This window comes from Stegostoma tigrinum, chromosome 23 (genome assembly GCF_030684315.1).
Source record: "Stegostoma tigrinum isolate sSteTig4 chromosome 23, sSteTig4.hap1, whole genome shotgun sequence".
NCBI lineage: Eukaryota > Metazoa > Chordata > Chondrichthyes > Orectolobiformes > Stegostomatidae > Stegostoma > Stegostoma tigrinum.
This window is the reverse complement of record NC_081376.1, coordinates 41,142,062-41,169,663: the sequence shown is the minus strand read 5'-3', so window position 1 is coordinate 41,169,663 and position 27,602 is coordinate 41,142,062. Positions and strand designations below refer to the sequence as shown.

The 27,602-nt window shown below is 38.5% G+C and overlaps 1 protein-coding gene across 2 annotated transcripts; it reads left to right on the top strand.

Annotated features, from left to right (window-relative positions):
* Nucleotides 1–333: 333 nt before the first annotated feature.
* cops3 (COP9 signalosome subunit 3) lies at nt 334–26,997 on the top strand. 2 transcript variants are annotated; one of them, XM_048552676.2, is made up of 13 exons: nt 368–481; nt 5,679–5,762; nt 10,839–10,968; nt 12,387–12,499; nt 12,603–12,652; nt 15,066–15,158; nt 16,693–16,872; nt 17,408–17,548; nt 21,013–21,186; nt 22,746–22,832; nt 23,155–23,268; nt 24,648–24,728; nt 26,636–26,997. In XM_048552676.2, the coding sequence occupies exons 3-13, from the start codon at nt 10,844–10,846 to the stop codon at nt 26,687–26,689; spliced, it is 1,212 nt and encodes a 403-aa protein (XP_048408633.1). In that variant the 5' UTR covers nt 368–481; nt 5,679–5,762; nt 10,839–10,843; the 3' UTR covers nt 26,690–26,997. The 2 variants fall into 2 exon arrangements, with proteins under 2 accessions (XP_048408632.1, XP_048408633.1); XM_048552675.2 differs by lacking the exon at nt 5,679–5,762 and having other exon boundaries at nt 334–481.
* Nucleotides 26,998–27,602: the final 605 nt, after the last annotated feature.

The following is a 27,602-nucleotide window of genomic DNA, read 5'->3' as shown; positions in this document are numbered from 1 at the left end:
AACTCTGGAGCAGGGTGGGACTTGAACCCAGGGTACCACAAGAGCCTACTGTAATATAACTTTAGAAATTGTCTATAACATGTTATGACACATTCAGAAGCAGATGGGACCTGAATCTAGGCTTTCTTGGCCCAGAGGTGGGGGCTGTACCACAAGAGGCTCTTGTAACAAAAATATAAGTCACTAGAGGAACATAGCAGCACCTGGGGGGAGGGGGTTAGGTGAAAGAAGAGCAGAGTCAAAGTCCAGTAACCCTTCTTCAGATCAGCCTCTGGTAACACCGCTTTAAGACGCTTTGCCCTCCAAGGCTCCTCAGACCTGGCACGTGGCTTGCAGCCCAGATCTCGCGAGAGGTGTCGGTCGGCCGTGCCGCTTCGCTGCTGTGTCACGGCGTTTGAATGAGGAGCAACGGAAGCGGTTTGAGAAATGGCGTCCGCCTTGGAGCAGTTCGTCAACAGCGTGAGGCAACTATCCTCCCAAGGTAAGGGGTTGCGGTACCGACAGGGGTTGGGAGCTTTTAAAGTTACTTCTCAGTGCGATTTCTCAGATTGGATGGGGGGTGGGGTGGTGAAGGTAAGGCTACTGGTTCCCTTACTCTCCCTCCAGGCGTTGTTACCCTACAGATGGTGAAAGCTTCGATTCCCTAAAAAAAAACTCGGCAACTTTGCTTCCTCTCTCATCACACCTGGAGGGGAAAGGGTCTTTTACTCGCCTTGTTTTCATTTGAAGGATGTTCCGCGGCCTGTTTACCGCAACGAAAGTGAGCATCCTGACACCGGATGTACCAGCCTATACCAGGTCCCATTGGTCTCCGGGCGATGATTGACACTCGCCTTCAGCCGCCGATTGGCTCCCGCGGCCGTCACTCAGCTCGACCTTCCTGCACGTCCAGCTCAGAAAACTCCACTTGGTAATATTGGGCCTAGGCAGCTGTCAGGTCCCGTTCATAAAGGTTGTATGGAAGGGCAGGCAATTCTTCAGGCAGTAACATACTATTGAGGTGCCTGGTATAATCCAAATAAACGTCTCGTTCTTCATTTTGTAAACCAGGACGAAAACCCGATAATATTTGAGAATGGCTCAAGCTGGTCTGAGTTGCATTCTTGAAAATGAGACTGCAGCACGACCGGAGATAGTAAGAACTGCCGATGCTGGAGTTTGAGATAACACAGTGCGGAGCTGGAGGAACACAGTAGGCCAGGTAGCATCAGAGGAGCAGGAAAGAAGAAGAAGGGTCCCGACCCGAAACGTCAACTTTCCAGCTCCTCTGATGCTGCCTGGCCTGCTGTGTTATCCAGTACGACCAGTGTGTTCGTTTTCAATTTTTAACGTTTTCAGCAGTATTTCTTTTCTCCCTTGTTAAATAGATGACTGTTAAAGAAGCAAATGTTGAAAGTTTATAGGCTAGTTCTTAAACTTATTACCTATGTAGGCTTATAAGCTTTACCAAAACATAAAGATAAAATCGACAGAATCTTACCAGACCGTAGGTCTGTTCTGTCGTTATAGAGAGATGACAGTTGGTGGTTTACGCTGAGGGTCACCATGCCTCATGCAGAGAGAGGTTGAGTCTTTCATAATAACCTTAGCTGTCAGGGAATTGAACCCATATTGTTGTCAACACTCAGCATTTGCAAACCAGTTGTCTAGCCAGTTGAACTAAGCAGTTGTGGAATCACCAGGTTTTGTACAAGACTCGTTTCCAGGCTCAATCTGGATCTACACTAGTAGGTTGGGAGTTATAAATATGTCCATTCTTTTTCTCTTTGAGACTGAAAGTTTAGAGTGCTAAAGTAGGCTTACTTGCATTAAGCCCAGTTTGCCCATTACTGTCCCATGTCGATTTCCACCACTCTTTACTTCAAATTTATCTCCCCATGTTCAGATACACCCCTAGTCTTTCTGTAATGCCCTCCCATGTATTCCTCCTATAGATATCCACACCTCAGTACCCACTAAGTTACTGTGTGTTCAACCATAGAGGCCTTATGCTGTTCAATACTCCCCATGTCCTTTTAAGGACACCCTTAAATCTAATCATTTTTGATCAAATTTTTAGTTACCAATTCTAATATCTCCTTCAAGAAAAGCAAAATACTGCGGATGCTGGAAATTTTATTACATTTTTTTAAGTACCTTTGTTCATTTTTTGTCAGATCCTGCTGTTACCTTACAGTTTTCTATATATAAATGAATGTTTGTTTTGAAGCTGAGAGGTTACAGATCTTCTTAAAATTTAGCCAAGGACATGGCAAAGAAGCAGAGCTACTTTACTGTCAATCCCTTGTTGTGTTGGCAAGGTGATGGTGGACCTTCTCCATGAATAATGAGCGATTGGTCAGAAACATCAAGTTTCTGGTACGAAAATAGTGATATATGTCTAAATCTGGCCACGGGGTTTGTGGCTTGGTGTTTTGCAACATTGTTACTTTGTTCTTGGCGGTTGAAGTCACAGTGGAGAGGGGTGCTGTCAAATTGAATTGCTGAGTACATCGTCAAGTAGCCATAATGGTTGGGGTCTGCTGTGTTGTAAATTCACTTGAGGTGTGAGCAGAAAATTTTAATGTGGATTTCTAGGTGTTTAAAATTTTTAATGAATTGTATTTAAACTAACAGGGAATTATTTTGAAACGAAATGCCTGTTGTGGGTTTTGCTGGTGAAATGTTACTTTATTAGGAATGATGGAAGGCATTTTGGACAATAAACATTGTGCCAAAGTCTATTCATAGACTTGGCCCAAATACTGAGTAAGTTTAGAGACAAGGTTGCAACCAATCCAGTTCCAAAATTTATGCAAGCAAGTATCAGATTTGACGTGGCCCTGTTGTCTCCGATTTGGAAGATTGAAGGTTCAAGCTGCAGTCTGGTAATTATGTAACCTACCTTAATACTTATCACTGCTCAGAGTGCTGCATTTTTGGAGGTGCCGTCTTTCAAATAAGCTTTATAGTTTAACATGCCTTCCTCAAACAACAACAATAAATATAGTTAAAAATAAGCACAAAAATGTTGCACAAACTCAACAGGTCTGGCAGCATCTGTGGAGTAAGCAACGGTTGTTATTTTGGGTCCAATATGGCTATTCTTCAGAAGGCCTTGAGGTTTTGGAGCTTGTATGCCTTAACATTTGGAAGGAAGATAAAAAGAAGTCTGTTGTTAAAAATGTTGAATTAATTGGAGAATGAAATGGAGCAGGAGATGAAGACAGCTTTCAGACATCATGAGGCAGTGTGGATGGAGAGAGGGGCCATGCATGCTACAGTACATGGCACTAAGTATGGATCTCAGGTTGTGGCAGAAGCTGCAGTCTGAGGAGCATTATATGTCTTGGAGATACTTATAATTTCGGATTTTAAACATGAAGGTTGGAACATCAGTTGGATTCCATGTGGGGTAAAGTGGAGCTGGCGATATCACTGAGGAAGGAGATGTAGCTGTGAAAGTGAGTTTTGGCAAATATTTTGTCAAACACTGCAAGAGAGATAAAAAGCAATGAAAGCAAATGAGCCAAAATGTTGAAATGGAAATCCAATTGGTAAGAAGAACAGGATTTCTTCAAGGTGGGCATGCTTGGGAGATAAATGGCAGTGAATTTATCACTTGAAGCAAGATACTGCAGATGCTGGAAGTTTGAAATAAGCACAGAAAATGCTGGAGAAATAAAACAAGCCTGGCTGCATCTGTTGAAAGAGAAACAGTTTGGAGTTTGTTATGACTCTTCTTCAGAATTCAATTTTATGATTAAATATAGTACATTATGAGAATAAACATTTAACTATGTGCATAATGGTTTGCATGTCGATGATTTTAGAAAATGGTTCTTTAATTCCTTCATTGGATATGGGCATCATTGGCAAGGCTAGTATTTGTTGCCCATCCCTAAATACCTTTGAGAAAATGATGGCAAACTGCACTGTCAACAACTGAGTGGTTTGCTAGGCCATTTTGGATGGCAGTTGAGAGTCAACTGCAAGTAAGTTTGGAGTTGCACATAAGCCATGCCAGATATGGATGTCAGATTTTCCTCCTAAACAGCTGATTTAAATGAGAGGGATTTTCACAACAGTCCTATGGTGACTCCACTGCCACAATTTTTTATCCCAGATTTATTTAATTGTGTTTAAATTCTGTTGCTGCTGTGGTGAAATTTGAACTCTTGTCACTTGATTACTCGTCCTGCAACATAACTAATGATGCTATTGTTCTCTAATCCAATGTAAAATGGCTGTAATGGCTTGAGGACACGATTACATGGTGTGAATTTCAAGTTGTCTTTTTGTTCCTTGGATTTAACTGTACTATTATCTCCTTTCTTAAAATCACAAATATTTACAGCAGAGAAAGAGGTCTGTGTTAGCCTGTCAAAGAACAAAGAACAAAGAAAATCACAGCACAGAAACAGGCCCTTCGGCCCTCCAAGACTGCGCCGATCAAGATCCTCTGTCTAACCTGTCATCTGTGTCATATCTGTACACTGACTAAAAGACAACCATCCAGCCTAATCCCACTTTCTGGCAGTTGGTCCATTGTCTTCCCGGTATTGCAATTCAAATGCAAACCAAGTACTCTTTAAATGTGCTGAAGGTTTCTGAGTGTGTTCCACATTCCTGTCAGGCTCCCTCCTCATTTTACCTTGTAGTTTAAAATATTCAGTTCTATCAACGTCCTTTTAAACGTTTTTTATTTGTTACTAGAGTGTAAGTGTTGTTGCAAAACCAGTATTGCCCATCCTGAATTGCCCTCAAAGGCGCTCTTGAGCCACTTTATGAACTGCTGCAGTCCACCTTGATTAGATATAATCACTATACTGTTACGAAGGGTATTTTCATGTTTGATCCAATGATTGTGAAGAAACGGTGAAGTCAGAAAGGTTCAAGGCTTTGGAGGGAAACTTTCAATTGGAGCTGTTCCACTGCTTTTGCTACTCTTGTCTTCTAGGACCATTAATCACTCAATGTCTGATAGTTGATCTCACCACCTGTTTACGTGCTGCTTCTGGAACTGCACACTCTCTTAACAGGCTCTGCGAGCTTGGTGCATTATGTTTCAGTTTGGTCCATATGGTCAATTGTTGGAGGGTGAAATAAATTTTCCGGTGGCGGTGTAAACAAATTTAGTCAGAAATAACTTAGAAACTGATGTATGAAGCCAGTATATTACACAGCTATAAATATAGAAGCCTGTTCAGCCCAACATGTCCAAACAGACAAGTGCAAGCACAGCCCAATTAGTTTAGCTCCTGTGTCTATTCTCTGTAGACCTGCAGTTTTTCTTTGTTCAGCTGCTTATCTAGTAGATCTGTGAAGTTTGGGAACTGTTGACAGAGCTGGGGAGACAAATCATGACCATAAACGTGAGCTCCTATGCCTTCACACTCAAGCGGCCAGCAACATTCTGGATGTTCTAGAAACGTGGATCCAGAGACCTATGTGCAGCAGAGTTTTGTCACAAACTGCAGGTTGAAACAATAACGATGGATGATGAACCTGGACCATCTGAGAAGAAACTAAAAATGTAGAACTTCCGTGCTGAATGGGAATTGAATTTCTATTCACAACTGTAAAAGATGAGTGTTTGTCTTAAATGTCATTAAATTATATTGATAAGTAGAAGGGGGAATTTGGAATGACACCGCAACAATACACAGTAAATCTAAGGATAGTTTTTTCTTGAGCAGAATGCTTCGAACAAAGAAAATTGACAAGCTGAAGGCTGTTTTGAAAGCTCAACAGTCATTTTTTTTCAAAACCAGCAGCAAAAGGTAAGGCTTGTGCTGAAGCATGATTTTGCATTTGACATCTTCTGGCAGAACGCAAAAAGTCATTTGCAGACGGTGAAGTAATTCAAAAAGCAATGACTGCGGTTGCTGATTCTTTATTCAATGGTTTTTAAGAACAAAGAGGAAATAACAACAGCAATATAGATCATGTCACTTGGTGCTTCTGTGATGAGTGGAATCTTTGTCCAAAGATGTCTTTCATCAACTGCAGCAGTAAATGAAGAACTGTGCATACTTCTCACTGTAGTATGATGAATACGTTGACATGACTGATTATTTTATGCCCATAGTTCTTAAGGGCATAACACCTAAAGATGACGTTCTCACCCTTTTACCACTTAACAAGAGAATAAGAGTGAGGAAATACTTCCAAAGGTATGTGCTTGGGAAAAACATTCCAAACAAGAAACTGATTTCAATCACAACAGAAGGCGCACCAGCCATGCTTGTTGCATATGCGGACTTTGTTATGTATTGCAGAAATTGTCCTGATTTCTCATCTTTTGTCAGTTAGCATTATAATCTAGCAACAAACATGAACAGATAAAGTTTTGGATTTCTCTCGTGATGAAAGCTATTAAAATTGTAAACTTGTGTCAAGCAAGAACCCTTCAGCACAGCTTGTTTAAATTCTTATTGAATAAACTCCATGCTTTCTGTGGTGACCTAATCTTCCGTGCTGATGTGACACAGTTCTATAGTCATAGAGATGTACAGTACGGAAACAAACCCTTTGGTTCGATTCATGCATGCTGACCAGATATCCTACATTAAATCTAGTTCCATTGGCCAGCATTTGGTCCAAATCCCTCGTAAACCCATCCTATTCACATACCCAAGATAATAAAATGTGAGGCTGGATGAACACAGCAGGCCCAGCAGCATCTCAGGAGCACAAAAGCTGACGTTTCAGGCCTAGACCCTTCATCAGAGGCTCTGATGAAGGGTCTAGGCCCGAAACGTCAGCTTTTGTGCTCCTGAGATGCTGCTGGGACTGCTGTGTTCATCCAGCGTCACATTTTATTATCTTGGATTCTCCAGCATCTGCAGTTCCCATTATCACTATTCACATACCCATCCAGATGCCTTTTAAATGTTGCAATGGTACCAGCCTCTACCACTTCTTCTGGCAGCTGATTGCATACATGCACCAACCTCTGTATGAAAAAGTTCACCCCTGGGTCCCTTTTAAATCTTTTTCCTCTCACCTTAAACCTATCCCCTCTAGTTTTGGACTCCTCCATCCTGGGGAAAAGACCTTGTTTGTTTACTCTATCCATGCCCCTCATGATTTTATGAACCTGTATAAGGTCACTTCTCAGCCTTTGACGTCCACGGAAAATAACTCAGCCTATTCAGCCTTTGCCTATAGCTCAAACCCTCCATCCCTGGTGATATTCTCGTAAATACTTTCTGAAACCTTTTTTAGCTTCACAACATCCTTCCTGTAGGAGGGAGACCAGAATTACACACAGTATTCTGAAAGTGGATGAACCAATGTCCTGTACAGCCACCACCTCCCAACTCCTAAACTCAATGCACTGGCCAATAAAGGCAAGGATATCAAATACGTTCTTCACTCCTATCTACCTGTGACTTCACTTGCAAGGAACTATGAACCTGTGCTCCAAAATCTCTCTGTTCAGCGACACTTCCCAAGGTCTTACGATTAAATCGGGTCAGGACTTGTACATTTATCTTTCAAAAATGCAGCACCTTCCATTTATCAAAATTAAACTCTATCTGCCATTCCTCAGCCCATTGGCCCATCTGATGAAGATCCTGTTGTACTCCTCAGGTAACCTTCTTTGCTGTTCACTACATCTCTAATTTTAGTGTTATTTGCAAATACTAACAATTCCTCCTATGCTCATATCCACACCATTTTATATAAATGACAAAAAGCAGTCGACCCAGCACTGATCTTGTGCCACACTGTAGGTCACAGGCCTCAAGTCAGAAGAGCAATCCTCTACCAGCAATGCCTGTGTTCTACCTTTTGAGCCAGTTCTGTTTCCGAATAGCTAGTTCTCCCTGTATTCCATACGATTTAACCTTGCTAACCAGTCTACCATGATGAACCTTGTCGAATGCCGTAGTGAAGTCCATGTAGATCACTCCACTACTCTGCCCTCATCAATCCTCTTCGTTGCTTCTCCAAAAAAAACCCAATCAAGTTAGTGAGACACAATTTCCTATGTACGAAGGAGTCAGGATTTTTAGATCGGTTGTCTGAAAATCATCACCTTTCTTAAATCAAGGAATAAAATGTGCACTGAGCTGCCAGATAACGTGGTTGTTTGACATCAGATTCATTGCAAACACAATGCCAAAACTGCATGTACTGAATCAGGCAATGAACAGAGACTTGGCATATATAACCAGTGCAGTGAATGCATTTAAATTGAAATTGGTCTGTGGGCCTCTCAATTTAGAAATAAATTGCTGCAATACTTCAAATTAAGGCCATCAAAATCAAGTTTTACACCTGCCATTTAATGGACTTTAAATGATGAGCAGTCTGAAGGTGCAAACTTGAAGGCACTGGCAGATAATGTGCAGCTACATGTGTCTATTGGACTTGGTGAGTTGAAGACAATATAAAGAGTTATGTGTACTTGGTTTTGGAATTATAGCAGCTGGTGGTCAGTGTTTGACAGGTATTGTTTTCAAATAAAACCTATTCCACAACTTATGGTCACGCACATACTCATTCTATCTCTGTCTCCCTCCCTATCTCTCTCGTGCTTTGTCACATGTACTCACTCACTGTCACACTTAGTCTTGTTCTTTCACATTCACAGAGACTCTTTCCTATTTAAACTGTTGTCGCACGTGCTCTCACTTGCAGGGTCAAGCAGCTGTTTGCAGTCCGGCTGCATTGAGGAGTGGATCTCAAGCATTGAAGGAAGGCAGCAGTTTCAGTCAAGCTGCTTTGTGGAGCAGACATTGTCCAAGTCAGGAAGTGGGGTGTAGTAGAATCGTTTGCAGTTAAATTCAAACAATAGGGCAAACTTTAGCACACACCTGGAGAACTGTCCAGTTCGTGAGGTGGGCTAGAAAGAAAGAAGGAACATCGCTGAATCTGGCATGACATAAGGGCCAATGATTGCTGTTGTTCAGAAAAACTGCAATCATTGGCTGATTAGCTAGTCGATGGGATGGTCTTTACTAGCTTGGCTGCTTTGGGTACTGACCATCTTAATTGACAGAGCACTTGGCCACTGAGCCTGGCCCTGATGTTTAACACTTACTGTACTTCATGGCCATAATTACAGGTTTCGGAGTTGGGAACCCAAGTTGCATCAGGTGATCCCATTGGAGGTTGCGATTCAGTTTAAGAAATCCTACTTTAGCATGGTGTTACCTTGAAATGCAATACTACCCAGCTTTAAGAAAATTAATGCATTTGGTTTTATTACTGAAATCTAACTTACACACACACACACACACACACACACACACACACACACACACACACACACACACACACACACACACACAAAATCTGCAAATTTTGATAGTTACTACGTGTGAGAGAGAGAGGTGGGGAGAGAGAGAGAACCTGAGTTCTGATTATTTGGATGTATAGGACATCACGGTTAAACCTGATGCTGTCTTCTGATGGCAACACTCGTTTTGTAGTGATGGCAGAAACTTAAAATTTATTTTTTCACCTTCTTAGTCAATTGAGAGATTGGTCAGCTCCAGGCCCCCTGGTTGAAATGAGGTAACCTAACGTGAATGGAAAATCTCATCTGGGATCTTTAGGTTTTTTTTATTGTTTAGTGCCAATCATAATGAACTGATGGCACTCACGCTCCAGAGGCTTTTGTGCACTGTTTAGGATGTAACTCCAATTCACTACTGAAGGATGCCATCTTTCAGATTAATGTAAGAATTGCTGCGGGACTATATTTTAACTTAAAGCCAAAATAACATGTGGATAGAACTCTTCACCAGCAGTTGGAAACCATTCACACAAGTAACAATCACTGCAAATTGATTATTGTCTCCCATGATATAAAACACAGAAACTTGGCTGAGCAGAGACTTGAAATTTAAGGGATTTGAAAAAGGACTCAAGGGTCTAATAATAGAAATAGAATTTAAAATTAGATTATGGAAGAAAGACTCATTGGTAACAAAGGGAAATAATAAAATTATTTTACAGACTTCAAATAAAAAGCTACAGCAGTGTATAATCCATTAGTGATGAAAGAGAAATCCACTGGATAAAAGGCACATGCTCTGCCTTAATTATCACATTGAAGTGCAAGTAACAAAGAGAGGTGGAAAAGTTGGAAAGAAAAACATATATTGGTCAAAATGGAAATAGTATGAGCCTACTCTTATTCATTAATTATCAATCTTATTCGGAGTAGAGGTAAAAAATGCAGTTTTTATTGTGACCTGTCAAAATTCCTTTCAATAAGGAAGTTGGGGTAATGACTTTGCAGCATGCCAGCATAATGACTTTATTAAAAAATAGAGTAAGGTTGCTATGGATTGCTCAGCTTTAAGTAGAAGTTAAGCTACTTGTGCCTTTAAAGTAGACTAGCCTAATACCCGTTTGAAAAGATATGAATTAATCAACTGGCCAACATAAATTTATAAGAACCAGAGGGATATTGAAGAATTAGAAAAAAATGAAATGCACGCTCAGGAGACAATGGAAGAGGTCATCGGGCTTTCTCAATAAAAATAAGGCATTTTGTATTGAAATCAAATAGTTTGATTTAGGTTGTTATTTATATGGAACGGACAGATTTTTTAAGATAGGAAGGATGTAAAAACAGTGGTGTGCCACACTTTGATGCTATTTCTCAAAATATCTTGTGGTTGCGTATAGTGGCTTTAGTATCAAAATTTACTGATAGCATTAAATACATAGCAGTTAACTGAAGAGGATTAAAATGGCTTTGTGGAGTGGCCAGATAAACTGCAGTTTTCTGTTTATTCTTGAAGTTTAATGGCTTTGAAAAGTGTGGTGTTTAGAATATGTTAGAAGCAAACTTGTAGTTGTGTAGATTTAACACGTTTACTTTTTTTTCTTAGGTCAAATGACTCAACTATGTGACCTCATTAACAAGAGTGGAGAGCTGCTTGCGAAAAACCTGTCTCACTTGGATACAGTGCTAGGTGCGTTGGATGTGCAGGAGCATTCTCTGGGAGTCTTGGCTGTATTGTAAGTTTCAAATGATTATTGTGCCCATGTAAATTGTCTGGATTTGGGATTCATAGAAAAATGACATTTTTCCTTTCCTTTGTTTCGGTCATAGAAATGTTGTGTCTGTAGAACCTTGGAACATCTCACTACATGCAAGGTGTTATATATATCAAGTTATGGTGGCTACTCATTTATGAAAGTTACCTCCTATGCAGCTTCTTAGTCATATGTTAAGGAATTAGACGATTCTATCTTTTCTGTTGAAAGCATATCAGAAAGAAGACAATTAAGCCTTCATGCATACGTTAGGAATCATTTATTCATGTACTTGAAACAAAGCACATCACTAAGTTATTAAACCACAAGTTAATCTGACTGTGATAGTCCAAACTTGGATGGCTCTAGTGAAACTCTGTAGTTGGCCATTGACATACGTTTATGTTGTAGTCATAAGGCTAAATTTTCATTATCCAAGTGAGTGTCAACCACAGATTTAATTTTCAAAGGGTAAGTTGTGCTTCTGAAGAATTTTGTGGAAATAAGAATTGACACTTTTAGCCATTGTCCTATCTACACGGATGTTGAAACAAACTATTACTCTATGGCTAGCAATTATGATTTTTTTCCTTGGGAAAAGGTATCTGTGAATGGAAGTGGCTTCATATCCACTAAATTTTTGAATGTTATTTACTTAAAGAATGTGTTGCTTTTGTAAATTACTCTCTTTAATTAATTGGTTTCTGTTGCTCTTAGTGCTAATTGTCCCTTGAAGTGTAGTGTTTAAAGTAGAAGCCAGCAAGAAATTTAAAAGAAAGAAGCTGGTCAATAATTTCTTCATGGGATGCTTTGAAATTCCTATACACACATGCTCATGTTGTACTTTGTGAAAGGTGTAGATCTGTCTATGGAAATATTTCTTGAGGTGCAGAAAATTTTTTTAAATGGAGTATTCTAAATTGCAACAGTACTGCTCTGAGAACCAAACTGACTTGAAATGATATACGCTTAACATTTAGGCCTGAGTTAATAACTTCAGCTGTATACTTCGGAGGTAGAGACATACTGTTGAGGTTACTAATATTCTCTAGATTTGCAGACACTGTCTCAATGTACAGTGCTAATATTCCTTGTATTGAAATAATCTCAAATTCTGTATAGATGTGTTGCAGAACCCTCATGTTTGGGTAGAGAGGTTGGATGTGGTTGCTGTAGAAGTTGTCTTTGAAGTATGTTAGAATCTTAAGGATCAGAAGTATAAGTAAATTAATTAGATAAGAATCTTAATGTTTACATAATTTTCAGTTTTAAAAATTGGTATGTTCGAAGTTGTTTTTTGTTTTACTGTTTCTAGGTCCAAGAACGACAATATTGTTATGATATCTTACCAAAGCAAGTTGAAGTTTATAAGTATTATTTTTAAACTTTTTTTTGTGCAGGTATGTGAAATTTTCTATGCCCAGTATCCCAGATTTTGAGACCTTATTCTCCCAGGTTCAACTTTTTATTAGCACATGCAATGGTGAGCACATCAGATATGCAACAGATACCTGTAAGTGCTTCTTCTATAATGTGCTTTGCACATTTACAATCACTTTTCAATTTGCTGAAATACATTTTTAGCACTGATTGTTTTTATTTTCATCTTTCTGTAGTTGCCAGCCTTTGCCATCAGTTGACAAATGCTTTAGTAGAAAGAAAACAGGTAAACATTCATAATATTTCACATTTATTTCTTACACATTATCTGTATATGAATAAAACATTACTGTGAATATTTGAATGAAAGACTTGTTATGAAACTATTACTCGGCTAATCATTACATTATATGTTCTAATATTATTATAACAAGTCCAAAAATTGAAGTTGTCTAGAGGCATAGATTGGAGAGGTGAGGGGCATACGTACATGTACATACTTACGCAGCATGATGAAGAGAGCATTGGCAAAGGTTGTTGCAAGTTGATAGGCTGCTGTTCTGTATGGAAATAATGCACGATGTCAGATTAGATTCCCTACAGTGTGGAAACAGGCCCTTTGGCCCAACAAGTCCACACAGCCCCTTGAAGCATCCCACCCAGACCCATCCCCCTATAACCCACACACCCCTGAACACTATGGGCAATTTAGCATGGCCGATCCACCTAGCCTGCACATCTTTGGACTGTGGGAGGAAACAGGAGCACCAGGAGGAAACCCACGCAGACACGGGGAGAATGTGCTAACTCCACACAGATAGTCGCCCGAGGCTGGAATCGAACCCAGGTCCCTGGCGCTGTGAGGCTGCAGTGCTAACCACTGAGCCACCGTGCCGCCAATGTTGCTGTTGAGAAATAGCAAGCAGGGAAAAAATAAATGGTTCTAATTTCCGATAATTAAAAACAGTTTCAAAGAACAAAAAATTATTCTTTTAAACTGTTTTTAATTATCGGAAATTAGAACACAGAAACGGGCCCTTCAGCCCTCCAAGCCTGTGCCGGTCCAGATCCTCTATCTAAACCTGTCGCCTATTTTCCAACGATCTGTATCTCTCTGCTCCTTGCCCATTCACGTATCTGTCGAGATACATCTTAAATGATGCTATTGTGCCCGCCCCTACTACCTCTGCTGGCATTGCGTTCCAGGCACCCACAACCCTCTGCGTAAAGAACTTTACATGCATATCACCCTTAAACCTTTCCCCCCCTCACCTTGAAATCATGAACCCTGGTAATTGAGCCCCCCCCTCACTCTGGGGGAAAAAAGCTTCTTGCTATCCACCCTGTCTATGCCTCTCATGATTTTGTGGACCTCAATCATGTCCCCCCTCAAACTCCGTCTTTCTAATGTAAGTAATCCTAATCTACTCAACCTCTCTTCACAGCTAGCGCCCTTCATACCAGGCAACATCCTGGTGAACCTCCTCTGCATCCTCTCCAAAGCATCCACATCCTTTTGGTAGTGTGGTGACCAGAATGGTACGCAGTATTCCAAATGTGGCCAAACCAAAGTCCTATACAACTGTAACATGACCTGCCAACTCTTGTACTCAATACCCCGTCCAATGAATGAATTCCGAACTAAGTACTTGGAAAAGTAAGCATTTTCAAGGAACTGGGAGAGAGTGGAGGACTGGGTCTAATTGGATAACCTTTTCAAAGACTGACACTGGCAGCTCAATGTTTCTGTGATAAAGATTATATCTCTTTCTCACAACCTGACAGGTAGCTATTTAACTGTAGCATGTATCTTAAATGTTTATGTTAAATGTAGTTACTAGATGACTCAGCCTTTTCTCTCTGCATATTTATAGCCATAAAAATTAAGGTTTTTAAAAATCTCAAAACTCTTTACACGTGAACTTCCATTGGTCTTGGTCAGAAGTTGGGACTCTTCCAATATGTGTTAATACTGGTGCATTAATAATTCTTCCCATGCCTGCGTGGGGTTTCGTCCGGGTGCTCCGATTTCCTCCCACAGTCCAAAGATGTGCAGTTAGGTGGTTTGGCCATGGTAGGTTGCCCAATGTTCAGGGATGTGTACATTAGGTGAGTTTGGGGAATGGGTCTAGGTGGGATGTTCTGAGGGCTGGTGTGGACTTGTTGGGCTTAAGGGCCTGTGTCCACACTGCAGGGGTTCTGTGGAACATTTCACGTTGAATCAATGACATATTTGGTATTCATGTATTTGGAAGTGCAGCAATTGCATTAAGTGTAAGAACATTAACAGTGTCAGTATGCATTCCACGCGCTATTTCAAGAAAGACGTCATTTCAAACTTCAGTCTGATTAAGGATGGATGATTTGGTGTTGTAACTCTGGTTACCCAAGAAAATCAATTTATAGGTGCTTTTATATGGTAAGGTAGATTATCAACAAATGTCACTTTATACACATAACATTGACATATAGATGGTTTCAGTATTAGATGTATTGAAAAGTTTTTGCATGATTTAGTAGTTCTGTGTCAAGTTATCACTTTCATAATGTGGTGCATGGGACCTATGAAAGACTTTATAGTGCTTAATGTAAAGTATTCATGCCAGTGATACTGGTTCAGGGGAAAACTTTGCTTTTGTATTTCATGTATTAGAGGGAAAAAAAGTGATATTTGATTTAAAATTGTATTTTTTTTAAAGCCACTGAGAGGCATTAGCATTCTAAAACAGGCCATTGACAAGATGCAGATGAATACAAACCAACTTACCTCAGTCCATGCTGACCTCTGTCAGGTGAGATGTGTTACTTTTTGTGTGCAACTAGTCTTTAATTTGGATACAAAGAATGATGTTTTCATTGACAGTTATGACATTTTTGAGGATCTCTGTGTTTCTTAGGAACAGTTTGAAAGTTTGAGATACTCTTTGGAACATTATCATTTTCTATCTTGCTTTGTGATTTTCTATTTGTTTGGAAATTAGAAATTTGGTGGCAAGTTAAACATTTTTCATCAAGTGTATTTTTCTTTCACTTAGGTTTTTTCATAAGATTGTGACTTAAAAGAAAATAACTGGCCAGGAGGAGAACGTACCTTAACAATGAAATGCAATCAAATGGATGACATTAGCCATTTGGTTGACCTGTGTTGCTTATTAGATTAACATTTTACTTATTAATATCCAATTTGAACAAATTGTTATCCTTCCCAACTGCTGTTATTTTAATTATTGTCAGTACGTTTTAACTGACTGAAAATTAGTCCATTTTAAAGAAAATATTATTATACAACAAGAGTTGCAATGCTGAGTAGAATGATATGTCTGCTGCAACTTGCTGTCCATTGAGTCTTCAGATGGTCTCACTTGACTTTGAACTTGTATTTCAATATGACAAATTGTAGAAAGTTTCGAGAAGATTTGTAGCTCAGGTTGAGTTTCTGGATGTGAGTTTGCTCGCTGAGCTGGAAGGTTAGTTTTCGGACGTTTCGTCACCATTCTAGGTAACATCATCAGTGAGCCTCTGGTGAAGTGCTGGTGTTATGTCCCACTTTCTATTTATCCGTTTAGGTTTCCTTGTGTTGGTGATGTCATTTCCTGTTCTTTTTCTCAGAGGATGGTAGATTGATTTGGAGCCAATGTGTTTGTTGATGGAGTTTTGGTTGGAATGCCATGCTTCTAGGCATTCTCGTGCGTGTCTCTGTTTGGCTTGTCCTAGGATGGATGTGTTGTCCCAATCAAAGTGGTGTCCTTCCTCATCTGTATGTAAGGATACTAGTGATAGTGGGTCATGTTGTTTTGTGGCTAGTTGATGTTCATGTATCCTGGTGGCTAGCTTTCTGCCTGTTTGTCCAATGTAGTGTTTTGAGGGTTAGATTTACTTGGAGCAGACCTGCCAATATCACTGTTCAAGTGATTCATATTTCTTATGCTTGCCAAAATCGAAGGACTAAGCTTCGTAACCAAGTGTAATGCTGTGTATATGTGAAATGTTTTATCAATGGCAGAATTGCATGCGTTCTTAAACTGTGAAAGTTATTATTTCTTGCGCTTTTCACAATATTTGGCTAAATCTATATTTAAGAACATGTGCATATTGATTACACCATTTAATATCTCCATGTATCTTTATGTGCAATCTTGTCTGCAAATTATACCTGATTGCATAGATTTTATTCTTTCAATTGTGAGGGTTGACTTTTGCATCAGTGTAATTTTTAAAGCTGTTCAACAATAAAATTGATGTGTGATTTCTTACCTTTAGCTTTCAAAAGCACAGAAATATCTAAGAACTTAGTATGTTTTGTGACTTTTTTTTTCCATTTTATAGCTTTGCCTGCTAGCAAAATGCTTCAATCCTGCAATTCCTTACTTGGAAGTGGATATGACAGATATTTGTAAAGAAAATGGAGCCTATGATGCCAAGCACTTTTTATGTTATTACTATTATGGTGGCATGATTTACACAGGACTCAAGAATTTTGAACGGGCATTGTATTTCTATGAACAGGTAAAATGAGCATATTTGGGGATGATATCAGAAAACATATCCTACTTTTTGAATATTTGTTTACTAAACGCACTACATTAACCTATTGAAACTCTTGTAAAGTTACATTACAATATTTATATTTTGTGATTGTTATGAATTTCCTCCACCAAATTATTGATGCTGTAGGTGACTAACTGTTTTTGGACTCTGTTTTGGAGTTAAATGTTACCAGTTTAACTACTATGATGTACTTTTCACAAAGGCTACACCTCTTCAGGTGTAACGTCAGTTTTATTCTAAGCAGTTTGGAAGAGAGGTTTTTTCCCATTGCAACCAGGGTTAATAGTACGTATCATCTTAAATATTGCATCTATCTTGTATGGAATTTGATTTCTGTTGCTTTATTGCAATTGTGGTACAAGTGGGAAAATCTGCCTTCACTTTTATAAATCTTATTTATTGTTTTTGCAATTTTTGTCCTAAAGTAGATGGCAAAATCAGTTTGTTGGAATACTGATTAACAACTGAAAATATCCATTTTTACTTTCTTCAGGCAATAACAACTCCAGCCATGGCAGTCAGTCACATTATGTTGGAGTCTTATAAAAAGTACATTCTTGTTTCCTTGATCCTGCATGGGAAAGTTCAGCAACTGCCCAAATACACATCACAGATAGTGGGAAGATTTATTAAGGTGAGATTACAGAATTAATTTTAGAGTTAAGAATTTTTAGCAGTTCATCTTTGGCTAATGTTTGCCATAATTAGTTGAAATAATGTATTGTAAAAATGTCTTTTGAATTGTACTGTTGACATTATAGGACAGGCCCTTTAGATTTTGGATTCAGCCTGAGTGTTTACAGATTTAAGTGTTAAAATCGTTCAATTTATTATCATCTATAAAAATTAAAACCCCATTTGATTTGTGCTGAGTAATGTTTTGCAGTTTTAATTTGTTTTGGAATCCAACAAAGTGCCCAATTCATTCTCCAAATCACAACGTTTTATAAATATTTGGAATATGAATCTTTTGAAGCTGTAGCTGAAAGAATGCAGATTTTTGAAATGATTTGAGTTCCAACCTAAATTGATTTTGAGTCTGAAGTACATGTGTTTCTTGAATGGTGAACCTGCAGAAAATTGCCTTTGCTATTCCTTTACCTTCTTCATCTTCTGCCATTGTCCCAGGCTTGATTTCCTTTAGGATAAGCCTGCAACCTCTGTGTATCCGCTGACATTCTCCAAAAGAGCCCATTGAGCATTAACTCCAACTGATTCTTCCTCCCATCTTTTTTCCTGCCCAAAGTTGCCTGTCGGGTGTTAATGTTCTCATTCTGCCTGGATTTCCTCTCCCAAGCAAGGTGGCAGAGACCAATTTCTCTTCCCTGTCTGTCTTTTCTTAAAAACCCCATCAAAACATCTTTCTTCCCACCTATCGTTTGGTCGTGTTTCTTAGCCAATCGCACAAATGCTAGCTGCTTCTTCATTATCTGTATTGTCAAGCACCTTGGACATTTTTCTAAGATACAAATTGTGTGCGTTTTTGTTTTTTGCTTCAAAAAAGTGGCTCAGTAAGAAATATGTGCGTCAAATGACTTAGCATGCCCATTACTTGGTTAATTTTGCCTATTTATTTTAATATTTGTGCTCTTTCCCCTGCTATCTTTTGGTTTGGTTTAACTCAGATGTGGACTGGGATATCATGTAAACTGTTGAACACCTTGTGAGCAGCACGGCTGACATGATGATAGGAAAAAGTGACTGGGAGATGGTGCCTACAATGGTAAAGTCTAAAAGTTACCATTCTACAAAATTCTACAAATGTGTTGCACCTTGAAGGTTATTATCCTTTCTGGTTGCCCTGTTTATACCTTAGCATCTCCTGCCTCTCTTCCCATGTTGACATTGATGAATTGAGTGAAACCACCAGTATTTTTTCAAATAACAAGTCAAAATGGACATCTTCTGTTGGTATTACAGAAGGGTAACTCACTAGATAATACATGTAGTTCTGCAGACTTAATGGGAGGATGTTTGTAATATCGTGCACTTAATATCTTTGTTACAACATGTAATTAAACAAATGTTGTTTTCAGTTGATGAATGGTGATATGACATTTTGGTGCCTGCTCATTTCATTTTTTAATCCCACATCCCTTGGTTTTGCATTTAAACAAAACTATCTACCTAACAATCCAGCTAATGAATTCAGAGGAACCTTCCAAGCGTCCAAATCATTTTATAAATGACGAAAATTTGCTTGTAATTCAGTGAACCTTAATTTTATCCTGTTTGTAGAACCTGTTGTATATCTTCAAGATTTTGTATAAAGTATATTAAAACGCACTCCCCCATACATAATAATGAAATGTGAGGCTGGATGAACACAGGCCCAGCAGCATCTCAGGAGATGCTGCTGGGCCTGCTGTGTTCGTCCAGCCTCACATTTCATTATCTTGGATTCTCCAGCACCTGCAGTTCCCATTATCACTGATACAATCTCCCCCATACATAACTTAGTTTTTCAACTAATTAAGTTAGTTAGATATAGCATATCCTTTAAGACTCCGTGTTTAGCGCTCTCAACTCAAATTTCTTGAAGTGCTCTTATCATTTTGTCCGTAATTGCTAAGTCAAATAACTTCCCCACAACAAATGTTATAAGAAGAGACCTATAATTTCCTGGTTTCTCTCCCTCACCTTTCTCAAATAATGGATAATTTTTGTAGTTCTTCAATCTAAAGGGATAATTGATGGAATTATGGAAGATTGTGCTAAAGCATCTGTAATCCTGAATGTGAGGACTTGTTAGTTTTCAGTGTCATTTTCTTTCTAATCCTGTTTTGCTTCTTATGTTAACTGTAGTAGATTCCAGTCCTTGATGAATTTTTAATTTCCTTCGAATGTTAGGAATGTTATTCACCTCCTTTTCAGTATTGATTGACAACAAGTTATTCAACAAACTAGCCACTTTCTTATTTTCATTTATTACACTACCCACGTTTTAAAAAGGCACCACATTTGCCTTGATAATAAAATGTGAGGCTGGATGAACACAGCAGGCCGAGCAGCATCTCAGGAGCTCAAAAGCTGACGTTTCGGGCCTAGACCCTTCATCAGAGAGGCATTTTTGGCCTTTTTAATATAATTATTAATAAAATGTTTTTATTAACCTTGAGGCCTTTTAAAAAAGATTTGAAATTAATATGTTGCTGTCATTACTTTTTGACATTTCTTTGCTATTTTCTCTATCTAAGTATCCTCGATATAGACTGGTTTTTGCTCTTTTCTACGCTTATTTTTCAGAAGGTGGAGAACTTGCTTGTACCTATACATGATCTCTGTTTTAAAGACTAGTATTCTTTTCTTACTACTTACATATTGAGACACTAATCACAATTTTGCAAGTAAAGACATAAAGTTTCTTGTATTGGAGTGGTGTTTTGTAAGGGAAGTCTATAGAGCTGATAGTTGCAGAACTAAACCACCACGGCCACTTCTGTCAGTGACAGGATGTAATAAATACAGAATGAAGAGGTGACAGAGCATGTAAATGTAGACATGGGAAATTGAAAGAGAACAAGTGAGGTAGGAACTGTTTATGAATGCTTTTGAAACCAACAGTTAGAGGAGAACTGTTACTTCTCTTGCTTTCTTTTGCATTGACAAGATAATTTGATGAAATATCATTAATCTGCTGAAGTGGGTAGTTTGGATGCAATAATAAGCAATTGTTGAATTACAGAAACTGCTGTTAAGTAGAATGAAACTTTTCTCCCAATGTTCCTTCAGTATTTAAATCATTAGTATTGTGATCGATTTTACGATTTCAGGGCTGGGAATTTATTGTTAGCTGTGCTGCTCACAAAAGCATCTTCAACTGAAGCCTGTGCGATTTAGTGGTGAAGTTCAAATGATGACAAAACAAAACATCTAATAACTAATCCATCTAAAAGGATTTTAGCTTGCTTTTAATGTAAATAATTGACGCATGTACTGAAAGATTATACCTTATTTGCAAACAATAGTTCCATTGTTATATAATGTAACTTTTCATTTTACATTTTTCATTTTTTTTGTCAATTGAAAAACTTGTTAATTGCTGTTTTTTGGGGATTAACAAGGTAAACTAAATCTTATTTTGTCTTCCTTCTATAGCCTCTTAGTAATGCCTATCATGAATTAGCACAAGTATATGCAACAAACAACCCAGCAGAACTTCGAAATGTGGTGAACAAACACAGTGAAACATTCACTAGAGAGAACAACATGGGTCTTGTCAAACAGTGCTTGTCTTCTCTTTATAAAAAGAACATTCAGAGGTTAACCAAGGTAAAATCTATCTGCATAAAATGTATATCAAGTCATAGCTGAAACATTGTGGCTGAATAAGAATGTCTATGCATAGATTTTGTTCACTTATCGAGTTACAACAGTAATATTTTCCAGTGATTTGTTTGTTTTTCCTCCCCTGAAAGATGTTTGTAAAATCTCTTAGCTAGCTTAGATGGTTTGCTATGTAATTTGTTCGTATTATTTCAGTTACTAGACTGTTAAATTCATATGTTTCAAAGCACATGTAAACTGGGCAGGGGAGGGTGCCTAGAGATAATGTCACTGGACTAGTAATTCAGAAACTCAGATTGATGTTCTGGAGTCATGCGTTAAAATCCCACCATGGCATCCTTACTCAATCACGCCTTCATGCAATTTAGACCCAACAATGCGGTCGACCCTTTTCTATCCTCTGGGCAAATAGGAGTGGCCTGCCCAGTACTGCCCACGATCCATGAATGAATTTAAAATAAATCTTGCGGATTTGTGCCATGGTGGCTAGGATAAATGGTTGAGGCAAGTGCTAGAAACCTAAGGCTTTCCCATTACTGTGTTCTGTGCTGTGTTAGCTGATCTCATTTGGGAACATTATCGAGGTGTCACATTTTTTAGTTCAGTGTCTTATGTGTGTGCTAAGAAAATTGGCCAGTAATGAAGAATTGGGAATAGAGACCCCGCTAGAAATAGAACAATGCCTGTTGTAGGCGCCTGTTCATTTGGATATTCTGCCATTATCCATTTTGAAGATTTGCATACATTTGATTACTTACGAGAACTCCTGATGAGTCTTCGACTTGCTCGAACATTAATTCCAATAAAAGATCAAAATTATTTTGGAGAAAAAATGTTTGGCAAGAAAGTGAAACACAAAATGTGCACTGAAAATACAATTGAGAGTTTCCATACTGGTGTCAACTATTCATTAAATAAAATAAGTTTTAAGTTTCAGTTTGAATGATACCGAGTTATCAAGGTGAAAATTGACGTACTACAAATGAAAACACAAACCAAGTAGAGATGGTTGGTTTAAAGTAATTATTTGTACTAACATTCATTCCAGCAGTGGGCATTGGATAATGATTTATCTTTTCTTCAGTCTGCCCTTTAAAGTCCACTGATGTTGAGGCCAACTTTTAACATCCATACCCAAGTCAATGCAGGCATTTTACCTGAAATAGGCACCTTCCAGATCCCAACACCTCATTGACAAAAACACACATCACATTTGTAAAGTCTTCAAGAAGTTCTTCCTTAAAAAAAACTGTAAAATTAACAGTAATCTAGCCAAACTTCTAGTTGTATTGATCACTTCCTAAAATGTAATTCAGATTTTACACCATTGAATATTTTGTAATAAATCCAATATCTGCTGTTGTAATTTCTTTAATTCCTACAATGTAATTTGCTTGTTTCAGATTATATAGAGCTTAAAATAAGGAGTGTGTTACTGGAGCTTTAATTTGTCTTTTCTTTTTTGAAGACACACAAGGTCAATCAGTTGTATTTCCAAACTGTTCTGTTGTTATGTTAAAGTGTGTCTCATTTTCCTCTTGCAGACATTTTTGACGTTGTCCTTACAAGACATGGCTAGTCGGGTGCAATTATCAGGTGCTCAAGAAGCGGAAAAGTATGTGCTTCACATGGTAAGGCCTTTTAGCTAATGAGGAAAGCAAGAAGTTACTGAAGGGTTTAGGTTAATAAAACAATAAAATCTATCAGTCCCTGAAAAAGGAAGGGCAGGTAGATAAAGACATAAAGGTCACTGACCAATTGCTCCATTCTGTAATCAAGAGCCACTTGTAGTGCCTAATGGCTGCTATGACTAGGATATATCATGATGATATTCCCACTAGGGAAAAGTTATTTGTTTTTTTTCCTTTATGAATTATTTTAGTAAAATTCTGTTGTTACATTTGCTGACTAGAATAATTTTTCTTTGATTTCATGATATTAACTTTCTTTCAGATAGATGATGGGGAAATTTATGCTAGTATTAATCAGAAAGATGGAATGGTCAGTTTCCATGACAACCCAGAGAAATATAATAACCCAGCTATGCTTCTCAACATTGACCATGAGGTAAAAAAACTAATTTGTCATTCATAACCGAAGGCAGACTTCTAGAATTGAAACAGTTAGGACTTTTACAATGTAATATGTCATTCTCCAGAGTAACATTTACTGAGAGTAGCAATGCTGTAGTGTTCAACTGTCTGAAATTATACACAGAATATAAGATCAGTAGTTCTGGGTTCTGAATTATAAGTTCCGTGGTACTGCTGACAGTTAATGCACTGTTCTTGTTTCCTAGTTAAAGGTGTTAAGTGGATACATTTGTATCCCCTGACGTATTGACATGTTGTTTGCATTTCATTTTATCTTCCGCCACTTACTCCATACTTTTTGGCTAAATGGTGAGTGGTGTGGCAGGAAACAAAGCTGCAAACAATTGCAGACTTGAGTTAGGAGAGAAACAGAGTTAAGATTTTGAGACAACATAACTCATCTTCACAGCTGTACATGTCCATCACCCATCAGGTGGGTCCAAAGGCTTTCCATTTCTTCCTTGAAAAGAGCCCTGACCAGGCCCCATCCACCAGCATCCTCCTTCACCTCCCTAAGTTCGGCCCTACTTTGAGCAACTGCATTCTTAAAGAGGAGTCCTACTAGATTCAAAATGTTAACTTTTTTTCTTTCTGTACAGCTGCTGCCAGACCTGATGAGTTTCTCCAGGATGTTCTGTTTTCATTTCAGAATTCAAGCGTCTGCTGTATTTCCCTTTTTTCCATTTGCTAACCATCCTAAGATGAGTTTCTCTTGAATTCTTTGGATTTATTTGTTGACTTCATTGTACATTTTTCATAATGAAATTATTAAAATTTACCTTTTGGAGTTTGTTTCTCAATATTTAACATACTTTTATTTTGAGCTGAGTGTTTCAGTTAGTAAGGTTAGCTGAACAGAGATTTTCAGAATAATTTTGAGTATTATAGGAACCTGATAGTTAGTGTACCCTGAACACTTTACTTTGTGCATTCCATTAGAAACATGGACATTGACATTTATAATAGAAAATGCTGGATCTCAAATGTGCCACCCATTACAACAGCAAGTCAACTGAAACAGAGAGGAGATAACAAGGTGTGGAGCTGGATGAACACTGCAGGCCAAGTAGTATCTTAGGAGCAGGAAAGCTGACGTTTCGGGGTCTAGGCCCGAAGCATCAGCTTTTGTGCTCCTCTGATGCTGCTTGGCCTGCAGTGTTCATCCAGCTCTACACCTTGTTATCTCGGATTCCCCAGTATCTGCAGTTCCTGCTATCTCTGAAACAGAGAGGAATTTTGTACTTAGGCACGATAGTGAATGCTTTCAGAATAGATTATTTAATCAGAAAATAAGTCCTGAAAAAGCAAACAATGTGTAATCGTCAAACATGTTTGTTTTATTTTAATCTTTAGATGCAAAAATGTATAGAGTTAGATGAAAAACTGAAAACAATGGATCAGGAAATCACTGTTAACCCACAGTTTGTACAGAAGGTAAGAAGTGGATGGGAGACTGGTTTCCTTTACTGTCAGATATGGGCTACATGAGCAGTTATTGCCCAGCTCTAGTTGCCCTCAGCGAGTAGAGGGTGGACTACTATCTTGAACTGCTGCAGTTGTGATCATGGTCACCACGCTTTAATGAAGGTATGAACGTGTGGTGATGGGGTTGATACTTAATCACCCCTGGATTGAGTGTCTTGCCAGGCTATTTCAGAGGATGATTAAGGATGGGTTAAAAATGCTGACTTTGCAGCCGTGCCTACATCCCATGAAAGACTAGAAAACAAAATCTCCTTCAAATTTAACAACTGACACACACTGCTCATTGCAATAGTGTTCATTCTATCCTTTCCTCATGTAATAGTGCCTGAATTTACACAGTCATAAATGAGGGAGTACACATTTATTCATAAGGAACCTATTACCTCAGTGATTGCAAGTTTGCCCTTCTCCCATTTAGCTGTGTATATCTTTGTTAAATGTTTGCAATTGTTCTCTTCCCTTTTGCAGCTTCTCTCCTTGCACTCTCTAAACCCTTCTGCAGATGCCTCCTTGCCTTCCCTCCATCCATCTTCCAGCCTCTTCCTGCTCCTCCGTGTCTCACTTGAAGCCTCCTTCCACCCACATGCCTATCATTTAACTTGCTTCTTTGGCCCTGCAATCCCACCTTTCAGTCTCTTTCTCACCTACCGTGTTTTACAGCCTCCTACTTCCAATCCTGTACCTTTTCTTGCAGGATCCTCCTTCTGATCCACATTGCTCATGCAGCCTCCTCCTTACTGTACAAATCTTCCGTAGCATCCTTCCCCACACTCCTCTTGCGGCTATCTCCTGCCCTGCCCATTTGCCCCTTCTTGCAGCCTACTCCTCCTCCTCTGACTCCATCATTCCCTTCATTGTGAATCACTCTATGCCACCACTTACTTTCTTTGTTGCTCTTCCAATGAATTGACCAGTAGCAAATGTGAAAAACAGTTGTAACTCCTTACTGATTCTGTCCATCTCTGGTTGCACCCAATTTTACTTTTCTCAGGTATTTGGGGCATTCATGGGCTAATTCATCCACATACTGTGAAGGTTGTAGAGGAAGTTAACCAGATTAGTTCCAAGCATAACATTTTGCTGTAAGATTGGATTGGTGAAGCTGGGTGCAAAGGAGGTTGAAGGATGATTTGCTGGATGTGTCCAAGCTTATGACAGTTTTCAATAAAGTAACCAACGAAAAGCCATACTCATTAGCTTGCTGTTGCAAAGATTAGGGAACACAGATTGGAGGTTTTTGGCAAGACATAGAAAGGGAATGTAAGGAAGAATGTTTTATGCAGCAAATGATAACCTACAACATTCTGTATGTGTCCAGTGCCCGTAGGTATGGAGGAAGTGGGAGATAATCAGTGGCTTCAGTCAGGAACTGGATGGGCACTTGAGAAAAATAAGCTTGCCTGTCTAGAGGAACAGAGTGGGGATAGGGTTTGCTCTACAAAGCACCAGCATTGATGGCATGCAAGCCCAGTGGCCTTCCAATGTGTGATAATAGCTTTGCACTATTAACTGTAGGGTTCTTTGGGAATTCGCAATGGTTTTTAATCCTATGACAATGATGGAGGGCCAGTTATATATCCAGGTGGGACTGGTTCAAAATGCATCGGAATATCGAAAATAGTGATGGTTTTGACGAGCTATTGATTCAATAAATGGTAGAAAATGTCATATTACTGCACATAAAGCTTTGCATTTATTATAACACAACTTCAAAGCACTTCTTGCTAAAATTTTTAGCTCTGATAAGCTAACTAACATCATAATATAGCATCAAGTTAGGAGCTATTCTTCAGTAGCTCTATGGATAGAAGATATAGGAAGCCTTATGACATTATTTTTATGACTTGTTTTTCTAGAGCATGGGCACCCAGGAAGATGACGTAGGAAGCAAGGCATCAAGTTATTCGTAAAGAATAACCTAAACAGTGTGTGAGAGCTGTGGCAACAAAAATATATAAATTTAAAAGGTGCATTTGGTTTGTCAGCAGGATTTTTAAAAAAAGAGGAAACTGAAGGATGAATGGATTTAGTCACGTGAGCATCAGGAAGAAATTCATCTGTTGGTTTTGATCAGAAGCTTCCTTCTTGTAATTGCTTTTCAGAACTGTTTTGGCAAAAAAAATCTCTGGGTAGGAATAAATCTATCGCTGTTTTATATATCATTGTTTCATGGTTAACACTATAGCTGTGTTAAATAAAACTGAACTTTGTTTCTCCATTTTGCTTCTTTGCTTTTTCTTCATTTTCTGAGTCTCAATGGAAAGTACTGGAGAAGTTTTCTAGAAGATTGAACTCCAAGCAAATGCTGGGATTAACGTATTTGATACACTGATTTAATTGGGCCTATATGAAAATGTAGCAATACAAATAACATTATTTTCAACTCGTGTTCTTGTTTTCCTGTCAGGAAGCAGTTCTTATTAGAGTAATGCTTCGGGAATATTTCAAGATAAATCCGGGCAACTCAAATGTACTCAAACTATTTACAAAAATATAGATGTAAATGCACTAAGTGATTCAATAATTGGTCAGTTTCAAATATACTTTTGCAACTATGTTGCTCAGTTAAACTTTTAATCCATACAACTGATGTGTTATAAGGTTACAATGATTAACATTGAGTTTTGGAATGATTCAGTTAAATACTCCAGCTGAAATATTCAGTTTTCTAATTCTGTATTATATCAAAATTCTGGAAATGACTAACTCGCATGTAAAATTCATCCAGTTATTTTTCTGTTTGCTTCAGGCTCTTTGCAAGAAGTCATGTAGATTGCCCATTCCTTTTAAGTGGAATACCGTACAACTTGTATGTAAGGAAAT

Bases quoted from the DNA above. Each gene is read 5' to 3' on its own strand.
- cops3 (XM_048552675.2), top strand. From the start codon at position 427: ATGGCGTCCGCCTTGGAGCAGTTCGTCAACAGCGTGAGGCAACTATCC. The intron at 21,187-22,745 runs GTAAAATCTATC...TTCCTCTTGCAG, and splicing joins ACATTCAGAGGTTAACCAAG to ACATTTTTGACGTTGTCCTT. The intron at 22,833-23,154 runs GTAAGGCCTTTT...ACTTTCTTTCAG, and splicing joins AAAAGTATGTGCTTCACATG to ATAGATGATGGGGAAATTTA.